This window comes from Amblyomma mixtum, chromosome 6 (genome assembly GCF_055824585.1).
Source record: "Amblyomma mixtum isolate Tamu chromosome 6, ASM5582458v1, whole genome shotgun sequence".
In the NCBI taxonomy this organism is placed as follows: Eukaryota; Metazoa; Arthropoda; class Arachnida; order Ixodida; family Ixodidae; genus Amblyomma; species Amblyomma mixtum.
The window spans coordinates 17819869-17833501 of NC_143017.1; the positions used below are offsets into that span (position 1 = coordinate 17819869).

The 13633-nt window shown below is 48.1% G+C and overlaps 1 protein-coding gene across 4 annotated transcripts in view; it reads right to left on the minus strand.

Moving 5' to 3' along the window:
• Window positions 1–537: 537 nt before the first annotated feature.
• rhea (Talin_middle and talin-RS domain-containing protein rhea) overlaps window positions 538–13633 on the minus strand; it is a 188081-nt gene continuing 174985 nt past the window's right edge. For all 4 annotated transcript variants that reach the window (XM_089547598.1, XM_089547600.1, XM_089547599.1 and 1 more), the window contains exons 49-54: window positions 12128–12233; window positions 10866–10990; window positions 8785–8910; window positions 6877–6939; window positions 5833–5973; window positions 538–2547 (exon numbers count right to left, since the gene is read on the minus strand). In XM_089547598.1, the coding sequence (XP_089403724.1) occupies window positions 2269–2547; window positions 5833–5973; window positions 6877–6939; window positions 8785–8910; window positions 10866–10990; window positions 12128–12233 (840 nt within the window). In that variant the 3' untranslated portion in view covers window positions 538–2268. The remainder of the gene's footprint in view (window positions 2548–5832; window positions 5974–6876; window positions 6940–8784; window positions 8911–10865; window positions 10991–12127; window positions 12234–13633) is intronic.

The following is a 13633-nucleotide window of genomic DNA, read 5'->3' on the forward strand; positions in this document are numbered from 1 at the left end:
TTCGATTTCATGCTTAGCAATTAAACTGCCAGTCTTTTTTTCTCTTGCTTGCCTCTGTTGTGCCCCGTGGACACTTCACGAGTACTGTTGTGCAAAGTTGCCGTGGGTTGCAGTCACTGCGAAAGTTTGACTTAAGAAGCGGATTCTTTTTTTGCATGGAGTGGGAAAACAACCACATGCTCTCACATTGAGAGCCTTACCCGAGAATTCGTCTTCATCAAGTTCGTCTTAACGGGAGTCTGCTGTACACCAGTAAACATGTTCGTCATGCAAAATTTGCCTCCACTCAGTGAATATGTTATAACTGCATTTGTTGTGATCAGTTACAGTTTTGGTTACAGGAGACAAGTAGTGGATGCAATGTCACAAGTGGGTACAGGATCATGCGAGTTACACAAAAACCGCACTATAGCTGTGTTGTGGTTTCAAGCACAAGAACAAGCACCTGCTGCAGTATGTCAATTAGAGGTGAAAAAACTCACTACGGTTCTCAACAGATCACACTCTGCCAAGTTGAAAGAAACTGCAGGCATCAAGCAAGCTGCTTATCAAACTTTATTTGTAGGCACAATGGCTATGACCGCATAAGTCACACCTGGTGACAAGGCACTTGGACAGCACTGGAAGGTTTGCAGGGAAGACTTCTGCAGGGGAGAAGCCCTACTCTCTGACTTCACCAGGAACACACACCACAATTAGCACCAGTGCGTCAGAGTCAACAAATGCAACCACTCAGGGATGTGGTGTTATCTGGATTTAGGGACACACTCAAGCACACCACCTACTTGTAAATAAACTGCGGCACGGTATGCAATCGAAAGTTAGAGGACATCTGCGTTAATTCATTCTGGATCACTAGTGATTGAAGATATCTCTGTTCTGAACACAAAAATGCAGTTCCCAAGGCACACCCACACGAAGCCTGAGGTTTGGCAGCTGTGAACACAGACTGGTGTGCCAAGTGGGACTCGCCATGCTTGTTGCAATATAAGTAGACCCTCGTTGATACGTTCCAGGTTTGTACGGATTGCCAGCTCATATGCTTAAAATAGTGCGCAATAAAAATGCTGCATACAGTTAATGCTTGTCTTCCGGATAATACGATCTCCCGAAAAGTATGTTCGTAATTTCATCAATTTCCGATCGTATGATATGTTTAGTGCCCAACCATAAGTGCGCTAACATATGAGTTGGCCGAGCCTGGGGTGGTGCGTAACTTGAAGCAGAATGGCTCGGGGCGAAGCATGCAAAAACGAAGGCAATGACACTCGAGAGGTTCTGGCTAGTTTCGCTCTTGCCTTCGCCGGACTCAATATGTTACGGTTGCTTTTGCACCAAGGACAATGCAGGCTTCCAAGCCTGCAAGCACCAGAAAATCTCTTCAGGTGCATGCACTGGCCGGCCTATGTGGAAAGTGAAGGCGTCAACAAGTGTCTTTGTACTTATTCTCGGGCAACACTTTTCACGATCATAGTGGTTTTGGTTGATACTCTCCCCTCTCCCCTCACTGCATTTCTTTAATGCAACGAGGTTCCACTGTAATCAGAAAAGTGCCGCACACTGACCTGTCTCGCACGTCAACAAGGGCCTGCCATACAACCACACTGCTATGGTCGCTGCACCACTTGGCACACAAACTTGTACAGGGGGGGAAGTAGTACAATGATCTGAAATGCAAGCTGGGAGGCTGGAGACACCCTGGTGCGAAAGCCTGCCGACTGCTTGCACCTAGCCGCTTGGGACACGCTAGGGAGGCCCAGCAAGGTTACCGAGAGTGGCTGACCCTCTGCCATGGACTGGTGCCAGGGAAGCCAGTTTGCTTGCAGTCTGACATCCAGGGCCCCTCCGCAGTGTACTTTGCTCTCCCTCCAGAGGCCAAGATCAGAGTGTCTTTGCAGCCCCAAACTGCGATGGAGAGTTCTTGATCAGCTCACTGCAGTAGCTCGTGCAGACAAGACAGGGAGGGAATCTTTGAGTGTGTGCAGCACAATTTGCAGCAGCACACCGCAAAACAATGCGAGGCAGAGAAGAACCTCTCCTCTGAGCTGCACTGTTCCGAGAGGAAATGCGCACTTCCCAGACATTCCTGCACCACACAGCGGTGCACAACAGTCAAAGCCTGGCACACCAGAGCATTTAAGCGGTGGCAGCCCTCCCGTTGCATTCCAGATCAGTGCACGAGCGGAAGTTACCAAAGGGCTGCGGGTGGATGGCCCCCTCTCCCCCCTCCCCTTTTCTGACGGTGTGTGTGCGTGTGTGCGGGGGGGGCTAGAGGAGGCCCTCGGCGCTGCCGTACTTGGCCCGCCGCAGCTGTGCCAGCCGCTCGCGGGCCTCCTCCAGCTCGCGCTCCTTGCGCAGGATCTCCTCGCGGGCGCCAATCTCCTGGGCGATGCCGCCCACCATGCGCCGGTTGATGACCAGCTGGAACTCCTGCTCCTGGGCAATGGAGCGCTGGGCCGCGCGCACCAGGTGGTCGGTGGCCTGCTTCACTGCGTTGCCGGCCGCCTGGAGGCCCCGCATCGAGGACGAGTCTGGCTCCGCCTTCACCTGCACACAGGGGGGAGGGGGATTCCAGAAGAGGCGAAATACAGGCTGGTTGGTACATGTTTGAAGAACTGGATAAAACAGCGCAACGGAAGACAAGACAAGACAAGGACAAACACCAGCGCTGACTAACAACCAAACGGTTTATTGCTACAGGTGAGGCAGCATATAAATGAAATGGCACAGGTAAAAACTCAAGAAAAGCATGACAAAATGATACCACACAACCGCATAACCTGACTCAAAATAGGCACGTCACTGATTAAGACACGCATGTTCCTTAGGTAGTAGATTTATCAATGGGCTGCTGATACAGGCGTTACCTGGGAGGGCGACCACTCACTTGTTTCTTTGTTTATGATCTCTGTACTTGTTAAATACCTGCCTCACACTAGTGTGCATTACAGCAGGCAGGTAAAAGATTACCAAAAGAAACAGCAATCATGCACTCATGGTAAAGGAAAAGATGAGCACTAAATGACAACTGCAAATTTTAGTCCAAAAACATGCACGTTATTCACTTGCATAACCTGCACACTTTTATCTTTAAATTAAGGCCTCAAAAAGGGGGTGCGCAAATTACACAAAGATTTTGCGAACGCATCCTAAAGAAACTCTACGCAGGTCATGACGTGCAATATACACTGTATACTGCCGCCTATACATTGATCCCCCAACTCATACCCTTTGCTGGCCAGAAAAATAGTTCCCTCAAAATATAGGACGCAAACCCTCTCTCGCCCTGCACCATGTTGGGTAGTAGCTTCCCGGGGGATGGCACGATGGTGCATGCACAGCTCAGAGCAATAAATGCAGAATGCTACAACTGCGAAGCCAGCAATCGGTGGCAAATGGGGATAACATGCAATAAAATGGCGCCGTCGAGTGCGGCCCAGTTCACTAGCTTCAAACCAAACAGCAAATGGTTCGGTAGCTTCAAATTCCGGTGCGTGATAGAGATTACCAGAACTGTCCTTTCGCAACTGTCCATAAAGAAAACGTCAGAGTGAGCAAGCTGGGTAGATGAAGCGTCCCCTTGCCACACACAACTTTTGCAGCGATAGGGCCCGACCGATCTTCTCAAGCCTCCCTTGCATGTTCCTGTGTGCATGCTGATGGTCTGGCGGAGCGAAAAATATATGAGAGTAAAATAATAGTTTATAAACTACAGTAATAAATTATGGTTGCACAAATTACGTGAGTAAACACGGTATGTATGTTTCTGGACCAAAACCTTCAGTCGTCAGTTGGTGCTCGTCCCATCCTTTCCCCGTTGTCCTGTGTTCATACACCAAGTCAATATGTTGCCAGCTTGCCTGTTTTATACCACTGTCACATGGGCAATCTCAATGCCCATTGAGTCAATGGCGATCAAAATTTTCAAGGGCCATTCAGACGCACAGCTGGCACAAAGCAATATTCAATGATCAATGAGTAGTGAGCATGCGATCTGAAGATGGCGCTATGGGTAGCAACATTGAAAAAGAAATATCAAGTGAAGCTGAGTAAAACGAGCCGAATGTTGGAGTAGGTGCTATTTAAATTAAAACTTTTTTACGGAAAAAGCTACATAAATAGTACGTCACAGTTCAGCACAATCTAGAGACAGTAATGCGTGGTTCGTTTCAGAAGCATTCACTTTTCGCTGGCGAAGCAGCCACAGATCAGTGACGGTCTCTGTTGTGCTCATAGCTACTGTCGTTGTAGCATTTGTGGGGCACTTCTTGGTCTCTGCTGTCATAAGGTGCGCCAGGAGGCAAAAAATAACGAGAAACAAAGCGGAATGGCAGATGTAAACAGACCAGAGTCTGTTTACATCTGAATGCCGGATGTTCTGTGGACCTGTCATTTTGATTGCCGAATAAAAATTAGCTTAACTAGCTAATGCTGTCTAAAATTTCAGCATTAAATCAAGAAGATACCTTTGTTTATTTCGATTTTTACGTGTTGTTTTCTCAGTATATGGTGAGTGAGATACCTTTCTCAATGGCCCTTGAGGTTCCAATGGCCATTCATGAACCTCCATTGAGTCTCCATCGAGTTCAACAGTTATTGAAAACCTTCCTGTAGCACCGACAATCCCCATTGAGTTCAATGTCTATTGACTGATTGGGCATTGGAACTGCTCGTGTGGCAGCTAGAGCTATAAGACAACCAAGTTTTCAAAGGAAAAAGCACCGGGCACCATCAATGCAATCCCCAATGCCGACTGTTCAATCAGTTACGTCACCAAAATGAAGAATTTTCCACACTGACATTGCCAGCACAGGAACGATGCCTGCAACTTCAGTTGAGAGCACAGTGCGATCGTGGAGCATTCCGAGGACTTCCATTATTGCACCGATTTTGAGACTGCTCGGGTCACTGACTCCAAACCTAACCCATTCAAGCGACAGCTCTTAGAATCCTGGCACGTAAAGAGCACACCCGAGAACAGAAACCGGAACGAGGATGCCTTCCATGAGCGTATGCACATGGCCTTTGCGATGCCGCGAAGTCCATCTCCCACTGCCCTGCAAACACACACTGTTCCCACCTCATGTGACTCACATGGCAGCAACCCCTATCTCAGAACAGTGGCAGTGGGCTGAAAGAAGGTCTAATGAGCACAGTCTTGCCCCATCCAGTCAACAATGAAGAAAATGCCGAGCAGGCCCCGAAACGTCTCTTCTCCCAGGAGACTCTGGTCGGAGTGTGACGCTCTCTAATTTGCCTCCCATCCAAGCAGACCTCTGCCAAAATGCTCATGTTCCAACAGATCTCCTGCGTGGTGTGGTTTCTAGAGGCATTTAAACGATGCGCGCAAAATTTGAAAAATAAATAAAAAGATGGCTACTTTTGTGCTACCATATTGTAGTGCCCTCAACCTTGCTCTAAAAAAATGAAGTGTGCACACTAACTGTGCCAAGAGAGAGATACAGAGAGGGGGAAAGGCAGGGATGTTAACCAGAAAGGTTTCTGGTTGGCTACCCTGCACTGGGGAAGGGAATGAGGGGATTAAAGAGGGAAAAGATAAGGAACGGGAAACACAGCCAGAATCTGTCAATCAAGGCAGCCTCTCGTAAAAAACAAAACAGTGCCTTGTGAGCCTTGATGGCTGTCAACTGTTATGGCCACGGACCGAGGCTCTTCGCCTCTGTGAAAGGGCGAGGATCAAGACGGTCCAACTGTGCCAAAGTGAATGATGTAAGTGACATGATGCTTGTGCCGTTCCTTTCCGTTCAGTGGAAACCCATACCAGTAGCCTCAACGCACAGTTTTCTCCTCTCGCACACGGACAGTGCTCACCTTGCAGGCGACGAGCAGCTGTGCAGTGGAGCTGGCGACCTGCTTGGCGGAGGAGATGAGCTTCTCTTCCGAGGCCTGTCCCTGCACCAGCCAGTTGGCCGACTCCACCAGGCTGTGGGTGGCGGCCGCCACCAGCCGGGCCTGGGCACACACACCGTTAGTGCAATGAGTGGACTGGGCAGACAGGCACAACTCAGCAGAACAGGCCTGCATTCAACGCAGTGAACCTCAGGGGGGCTTTCAGCAAAAAATTTTTCGTTTCTTGAGCTATTTGCAATAAAAGTTGAGAGCTTATTATCCCTGCATGATGTGCGACCAGAGCGCAAGTCCGGTATTTGGACGATTAGAAAAAAAAAGACTAGGCAATAAAAAACGGACAAGAAAAATATGCAGATGCACATTCCCAAGGAATGAGAACTGTTGTAGTGCCACCTAGTGTTGTGCTACAAAAGCAAAAAGCTACAGAGACTGCTCGTAGAGGGGTGCACAATGTAAACTGCATTTACTCAGTGTGATTGCAAACAACCTTCATATGGCAGTTCGTTTTACAGTTAACTGGCAGCATGAAACTTTGGTGCAGTTTGGCAGAATTTCAAGCAACACTGCACTCTAGCTATTACTCAAATAGTCATCACAGTGAGTGAATTAAATTTAGGGGAACCGCCATAATCCTTTCATTGCACGGAGTTCACAAAGGCATATGCTTCAATGGGAGCGACAATGGGGAAACTGAGGAACTTAGTAATAGTACTGTGGAATTCACTACATTGAAATTTGTTACGTCCCGGTCTAACTGCAGTGCCTGTTGTGGCAATGACAAATGAGTGATGGTTTCAAGGAAAAACACCCAGTTTTTCGCACTTAGCCACTACTGCACTAGACTGGCAAAGCGACTTCAACTGGGGCCCAAGATTTGAGCTGAAAAGTCAAGACAACAACCAAACTTGGGAGACACAAGCTGGTTGGTGCCAAACATGAGCAGTGCACTGAATGCACCCCTTCCTCGTAGCTGCGCGAAATGAGAATAGAGCGCCAGGCACTTACCGCTGATACCAGGCCCTCGGACCACTGGCCATCGAGTGAACTGCACGGTATTCGTTCGCCCAACTGCAAACAGATGACGTGCATTTGTCATCAGTAAACAAGGTAATCACACACTGCACAGGATGTGCACATTTCAGCGAACAACTGTCACTTCCATTTTCAGCTGCCTGCCCAAAGGCATATTGGCAACCCCCATATCACAGCGATGTTTTGGGAAAAGGTGCCATCCACAGTTTGTGGACGCATCTTGCTAGGAAGCTCAAGTAAGGCAGGCAGTGATGAAGCGTATCAGCAGAGCTCACATTCTATAAACCACACCTCTCTGTAGGTGCCCGAGTTCTGGGCCTGTTACTACCTTGAGCTAGGTAGTGATATGAGCTTGGTGTATGCACTGGTATGCTTAGCCTTTATCATAGATGCACAAATAAACTGAGCGCAGTCAGCTCTTAATAACGTCGGCGATTCGCCACAGTCCCCCAACTTGGTGCTGAGGGAGCACAGAACCAGCAATATGGTGTGTGCATGCTCAACTTTGCACTTTGTATGAATGTGCAGCGACTCCTAAAGATCAAACAGTACTTTAGGAATGGCATCCATTTTCTGCGGGTCAAGTGAAGCACTGCAAGCTTGCTCTTGCCCAGTACACAGCACTGGTTCCTCTGGTGGATGCCAGATGGTGCTACCGGTTACCAGTGCAGATGATGGGGATTTCTAATTATTTTCTGACCAAATCAGGCAAGTACCCCATTGACACGAGGAAGGAAGGAGATGCATTGACATGAGGAAGCCGAATGAAGTGCTCTAAACAAGGAAACAAAAGCACGTCAAACGCATCTTTCGTGCAGTCCATGCCAATGATGGCTTGCAATGGGCATGGTTGAAATCACATCTCGTATTGTGGCGTGGCGTGGCGGCGTGGCGGTTGGAGAAGTACTCATAAAAATATTTACTTTCCACTCATTTCAGTTTTAAAAAGGTGGTGCTTTGGTCACTCTCAGTGCCACAGCCATCATTTGGGCCAGAAATCTTGGCGGCAAATATTTTGTTACCTACGCCTTTAACGCACGAAACCTGCACATGGACTAAGAGAGACATTGTAGTGGAGGGCTCCAAATTTGTTTCTATCACCTGTGGTTCTTTACTGCACGCTGGCATCACACAAGATAAAAGTATTTTCACATTTAGATGCCTTGCCACCTTGCTGCTGTGGCCAGGATTCAATCCTGCAGCCACTAAGTCACTGCAGTGGCGGTGGAATTGTGTGGTGGTGATCAAAAGCAGCATTCAGTAGGGTACTACACCAGTACAGGCATTGCCGAACAGCAAAACAGAACTTATTTCTTTCAAACTCATAGCCTTTGCTTTCGTGCATGCTTTTGTGACCGCATAAAGGGGACACACAATTGAGTGCCCCAGTTGAAGAGCCACAAAGATCGGAAAGTTGGCTAGTTGTATGACGATATTCGTCATGAGTGGTAACACCACAAAATGAACAAGGACAACAGAGAAGAAAAAAATGAACAAGACCTGAAAGAACACAAACATTCGCACCACTGTAAGAGTTGTAAAGGGTGTTCATCTTAGTTTAAAAATACCACCACCCTGTCCCAACCACTGAAGCTTTGCACATAGTAAAAGACAACATATCCATCACCCTAGTACAAAAAGAAATGGGGACAGCATGCGACCTCAAGGCTTTTCACTGTTTGTGTTTTTTTTCTTTCACTAGTTTGGTGTTTTCTCATTGCATTCCTGATGTGCTCCTTTGTGAGCGCAGATAAACTTTCGTTCTGTCAGTGAAACGTTTAGTTGCGAAACAGTGCTCGTCTTGTCCATTCTGTTCTCGAGACACCCCAAGCTGGCAGTGTAGGGCAGCCAGAGAAGCTGCGTCCCCCGAGGGAGGCCTACCTTGCCGGCCGCAACGAGTTCGCGCTGGGCGGCCGAGGCTGCCCGAACCAAGGCCGATGTGGCAGCTGTGATGGATTTGGCCGCTTCCAGGATCATCTCATCAAAGTTGAGGCTCTCATCGGCTTCCTGAAAGCACGGGAAAAAGAAAGAGTGTGTTAGCAAGCAACACCCTGGCACCAGTCATGCCGATGTCAGTGCCACCCCTTGGGGGTTTCCGAATAATGACATCTCTTGCCACGAGAGCAATCTTGGTCAGTCATAGGCCCCAGGGCTCCGTTTTGGCCACGCAAGGCCTGCGCTGTGGTAGCCTCAGTACTGTGCACACATTTCCACCCTTCCACGCAGAGCAGCATCAGTGACAGTGGCCTGGCATGGTGCCGTGAAAAAATATCTACGCCCTCCACACTATGCTGTGGAAGCCGGAGTAAAGGCTGTCAGTTGCCCCCTTAAAGTGACCGCACTCTTCCTCTTTGCTGCTCTCTCTCTTTCACCAAAAGCTGCTCATGCAGATAAAGTCATCAGATCATGAATTCCACAAAGCCTTGCCAATTCCGGAGAAGAATGTTATGCTTTCAAGACATTAAAGGTTTGGTTTATTAGGATTTAACGTCCCAAAGCGGCTCAGGCTATGAGAGACGCCGTAGTGGAGGGCTCCGGAAATTTCGACCACCTGGGGTTCCTTAACGTGCACTCACATCACACAGTACGCGGCCCTTTAGAATTTTGCCTTCGTCGAAATTCAGCCGCGGCGGCCGGGATTGAACCAGCGTCTTTCGGGTCAGCAGCCGAGCACCATAACCAGTGAGCCACCGCGCCGGGTACAAGACAAGAAAGAAAGCAGAGAAAATGGCGGACAACAATATACAATCTTTTCATGCCCTGTGTTCGGCTACAGGTTGCATGGCTGGTACAATTTTTTATTTTTTTTTTCAGTTTCATGAAAAACGTAACAGTGGGATTTTATTGTATACTTGAGTAAACAACAGTAAGCAACAGTAAGAACAGACATACAAGCAAAAGTACAAGTCACGTCAGCAAGCTGCCTGGTGGTCCCCAGAGCTGAGCATCGATGCTCGACAATGCAAGGCAGAAAGAAGATGGCCGACCAGGTGTTTGGTGGCACTGCCAGCATGGTGGCAAGAGAGGCGTTGGTCATCAGGCACCCTCTGTGGGCATATGTCTGACTCCTGGTTGATTCATGGGCACAACCAAGAATATCAAACATATCTCACAGCTGGGCCCCTCTTCTCCTTGGACGCAGCTGCAGCGACTCGTCTTCTGCACTGCAAGCTCTATGCTCTATTTCCTACTTAGCATGCAACAAGGTAAAAAAAACTGCGCAGGTAGTTCTCCCTTGTGAAACCATTTTGCTCTGTCGTGCGTCATATGCTAGAAATTGCAAATCATGGTGTCTGCACTCGGCCGTGGCAAAAGATACCTGCTTTGCCAAGGCAGCCATGATCATCACCACCATCATCATCAGCCTGACTACACCCACTGCAGGGCAAAGGCCTCTCCCATGTCTCCCCAATTAACCCTGTCCTTTGCCAGTTGCGGCCACCGTATTCCCGCAAACTTCTTAATCTCATCCGCCCACCTAACTCTGTGCCATCCCCTGCTACGTTTGCCTTCTCTTGGAATCCACTCCGTTACCCTTAAGGACCAGCGGTTATCTTGCCTTCGCATTGCATGCCCTGCCCAAGCCCACTTCTTCCTCTTGATTTCAACTACGTCTTTAACCCACGTTTGTTCTCTCACCCACTCCGCCCTCTTCCGATCTCTTAACGTTACACCTCATATTTTCTTTTCCATAGCTCGCTGCGTTGTTCTTAACTTAAGCTGAACCCTCTTTGTTAGCCTCCACGTTTATGCCCCATAGGTGAGTACTGGTAAGATACAGCTGTTGTATACTTTTCTCTTCAAGGCGGCCAAGCATTCAGTTATTGGTGAATGTAACCAGCACAAACAGGAGTGCTACCTTTGGCAGTGTTGCTTGCAAAGTGTGAAATGAGCAGATTTACACGGCCGATGACTGCGCTTCCCCCCCGAGCTTCCCCAGTGGGAGAATCCACTGCACCCACCTTGACACTCCTGCGTGGCTGCAGGTTGGCCAGCTTCCGGGCGGCCGCTTCAATGGACGATGCAGCACCAAGCAGCTCGGTCTCGGCAATCACCGTGGGGTCATTGGGGTCAGCCCAGTCAGTGCCTGCAGCGATCGCGTGCTACTCAGCACCAGTCACACTTCTTTTGGGTCATTCCGCAAATCCCCACAGTAGGACAGCAGTAAAAAAGTATGCAGAGTCACTTGAGACTTCTTACGTGCGGGAAGGTGTAATCCCGCCTGATCACTTTGTAAATGCAGTCGCCATGCTCTGCGGTGTGATGTAACCTACACCACTGGCAATTCTACCTCTGCATGCACGGTTCTATGTAACGCACCTCGGCAGGCTGCCCACCATCTGATAGACAAACACACAATGCCTAAATGTGGGAATGGATGGCCACTATAAGTGTTAGCGCACTAAAAAATACTGCAACTAGGCCACACAACTCCGAACAACCCTCGGTTTCACTGGCCAGGACTTTTTTACAAGCTTGGCTCTGTCTGTGTGTGCTCGTGCGTGCGTGTCCGTGAATGCATGAGTGTGTGTGTGTCCATTTTATACAACACGAATCGAAACCGGGAAATCCTATGAGCCTGGAACATACCAACGAGGTTTTAATGTAGGTTTCCAATACCATGGTGCAACAGCTGAATCAGAATTTGGAGCAATTTTTGGAGGAGGAGGGAAACCTTAGTTTTGGGGCACAAAAATAGAAATTTGGAGCAAGCCATGAGAAAAAAAGAAAACTCAATTTTGAGGACTAAGTTCCAAATTTGGAACAATTTAACGGACACGAAAGCTTACTTTTGGATTTTGGAGCAGCGTGGCACAATCTTTATAAATTCCATCCTTTTGGCGCAACTTTGTGCTGACATAAGCAAATGTATCAGAATGGCGCAATTGGCACAGCTGTTGCAGCCCCTCGAATAGTACGTACATATATCCACATTAACGCCAAGCACGTTCTATATCAAGACAGCACGCTGTCCAGCTGTGTCCACGCTTACCATGTCAGAGTCCTTCAGTAGCACTTCTAGTGCGTACAACATACTGGGTGTCACTGAGACTTTCACCCATGAGAAAGTTCAGAAGCTTCTTTTTCGTTCTGCCTGTCTTAGTGCTGTTTACAGCGTAAAGTTAATCATAGATATTGTTGATTGGTCTATATTTTTTGATGAGAAAACATTACAAAAGAGAAGTACACAACAAAAAAAAAAAAAAAACAAGCAAGGAAATACCTTTGAGGGCCTCCGCAGCTGCAACTATGTCAGTGACAGCCGCAGCAATGTTGCGTGACGTTGAAACCAGTTGCTGTTTACCCTCTGCAGTGGGCTTGTGAACAACCTGCACATTAGTACGTTGTAATGAATCATTAATCACCACTCACATCGATGCAGCTGTGGCAACATACGTAAATTTTACTGACCCTGGTCTTCCCAGGCAACAAAGGTTTGTTGCCTCCAGTGCATGGCAACATGTCAGTTTTAAAAACAGCAAATGATGAGCCTCAGCCGTTCATTTCCGCAGCAATTGAACAAAAAAAACAATAGTGATTGCTATAACCATAGCCCTTCAGTGCTTTTTCTGGTCACGAAACTAAAGCCAGAGTTTCATACAGGGGGACAAGAGGGGGCACAAAATGGCCGTGCGAGCCCTGTTCGCAGTGGCTGCTTGCCGGCCAACAGCCTAACATTCTCCTGATATTTGTGCTTTCTAAGGGTTGGTATTTTGCTTAGGATAGACGCTAGTTTACCGATTATTATTTGATAGCTTGGCTGCAGCATCAAGATACCGAAAACCATGTGTGATCGATGGCGGCCGCTAGCAAACCTTGCTAGTGGCTGTTTCAAGACCAAAAAGCATTTCACTTTCTCCCGCTGCTAGCTGAAATTTCGTACATGGGCCAAGCTTGCGAATTACTGTGCCATTCATTTTCACCGCAACTTGCCTGCAGTGTCACTCAGAAAGATGTAGTGCAGTGGTCAGTCATCATCAACAGCCTGACTACGACCAATGCAGGGCCAAGGCCTCCCCCATGTCTCTCCAGTTAACCTTGTCCTTTGCCAGCTGCGGCCACCATATCCCCGCAAACTTCTAGATCTCATCTACCCACCTAACTTTCTGCCGCCCCCTGCTATGTTTGCCTTCTCTTGGAATCCACTCTGTTACCCTTAAGGACCAGCGGTTAACTTGCCTTCGCATTGCATGCCCTGCCCAAGCCCATTTTTTCCTCTTGATTTTACCTGGGATGTCATTAATCCGCGTTTGTTCCCTCACCCATTCTGCCTGTTACAGCTGTCATTAACTTAAGCTGAATCCTCTTTGTTAGCCTCCATGTTTCTGCCCCATAGGTGAGTACCACTAAGATACAAGTGCTGTATGAGTAGCATGTTTTTATCTGTCTGGGTTGCGGCTGCCTTGACCGAGTCCTTGCTTTCATCGAAGCGCATAAGGCTATTTACATTTGCTTTAGGCTAGCGCTTACCTTACGGTAATACAGACGGGCACTTCTCCACGTCATTGCCCTCACAGGACTCCAAGCGCTGACTCGTGTGAGACGTGGTAAACACACGAAGCTCTCTTGTAGCGTATCGGAGAAGTTTCATGACCATAAAAGCATTTAAGAACTTTGCTAAAACCAACTGCTTTTTTTAGCTGATAAAGAATTCTGCTTCACTCAGTTATTTTCTGAAATCTAAAGGCTTGGTTATGCTGCCGGGCATCCACTCAGTTTTTTTGCACAT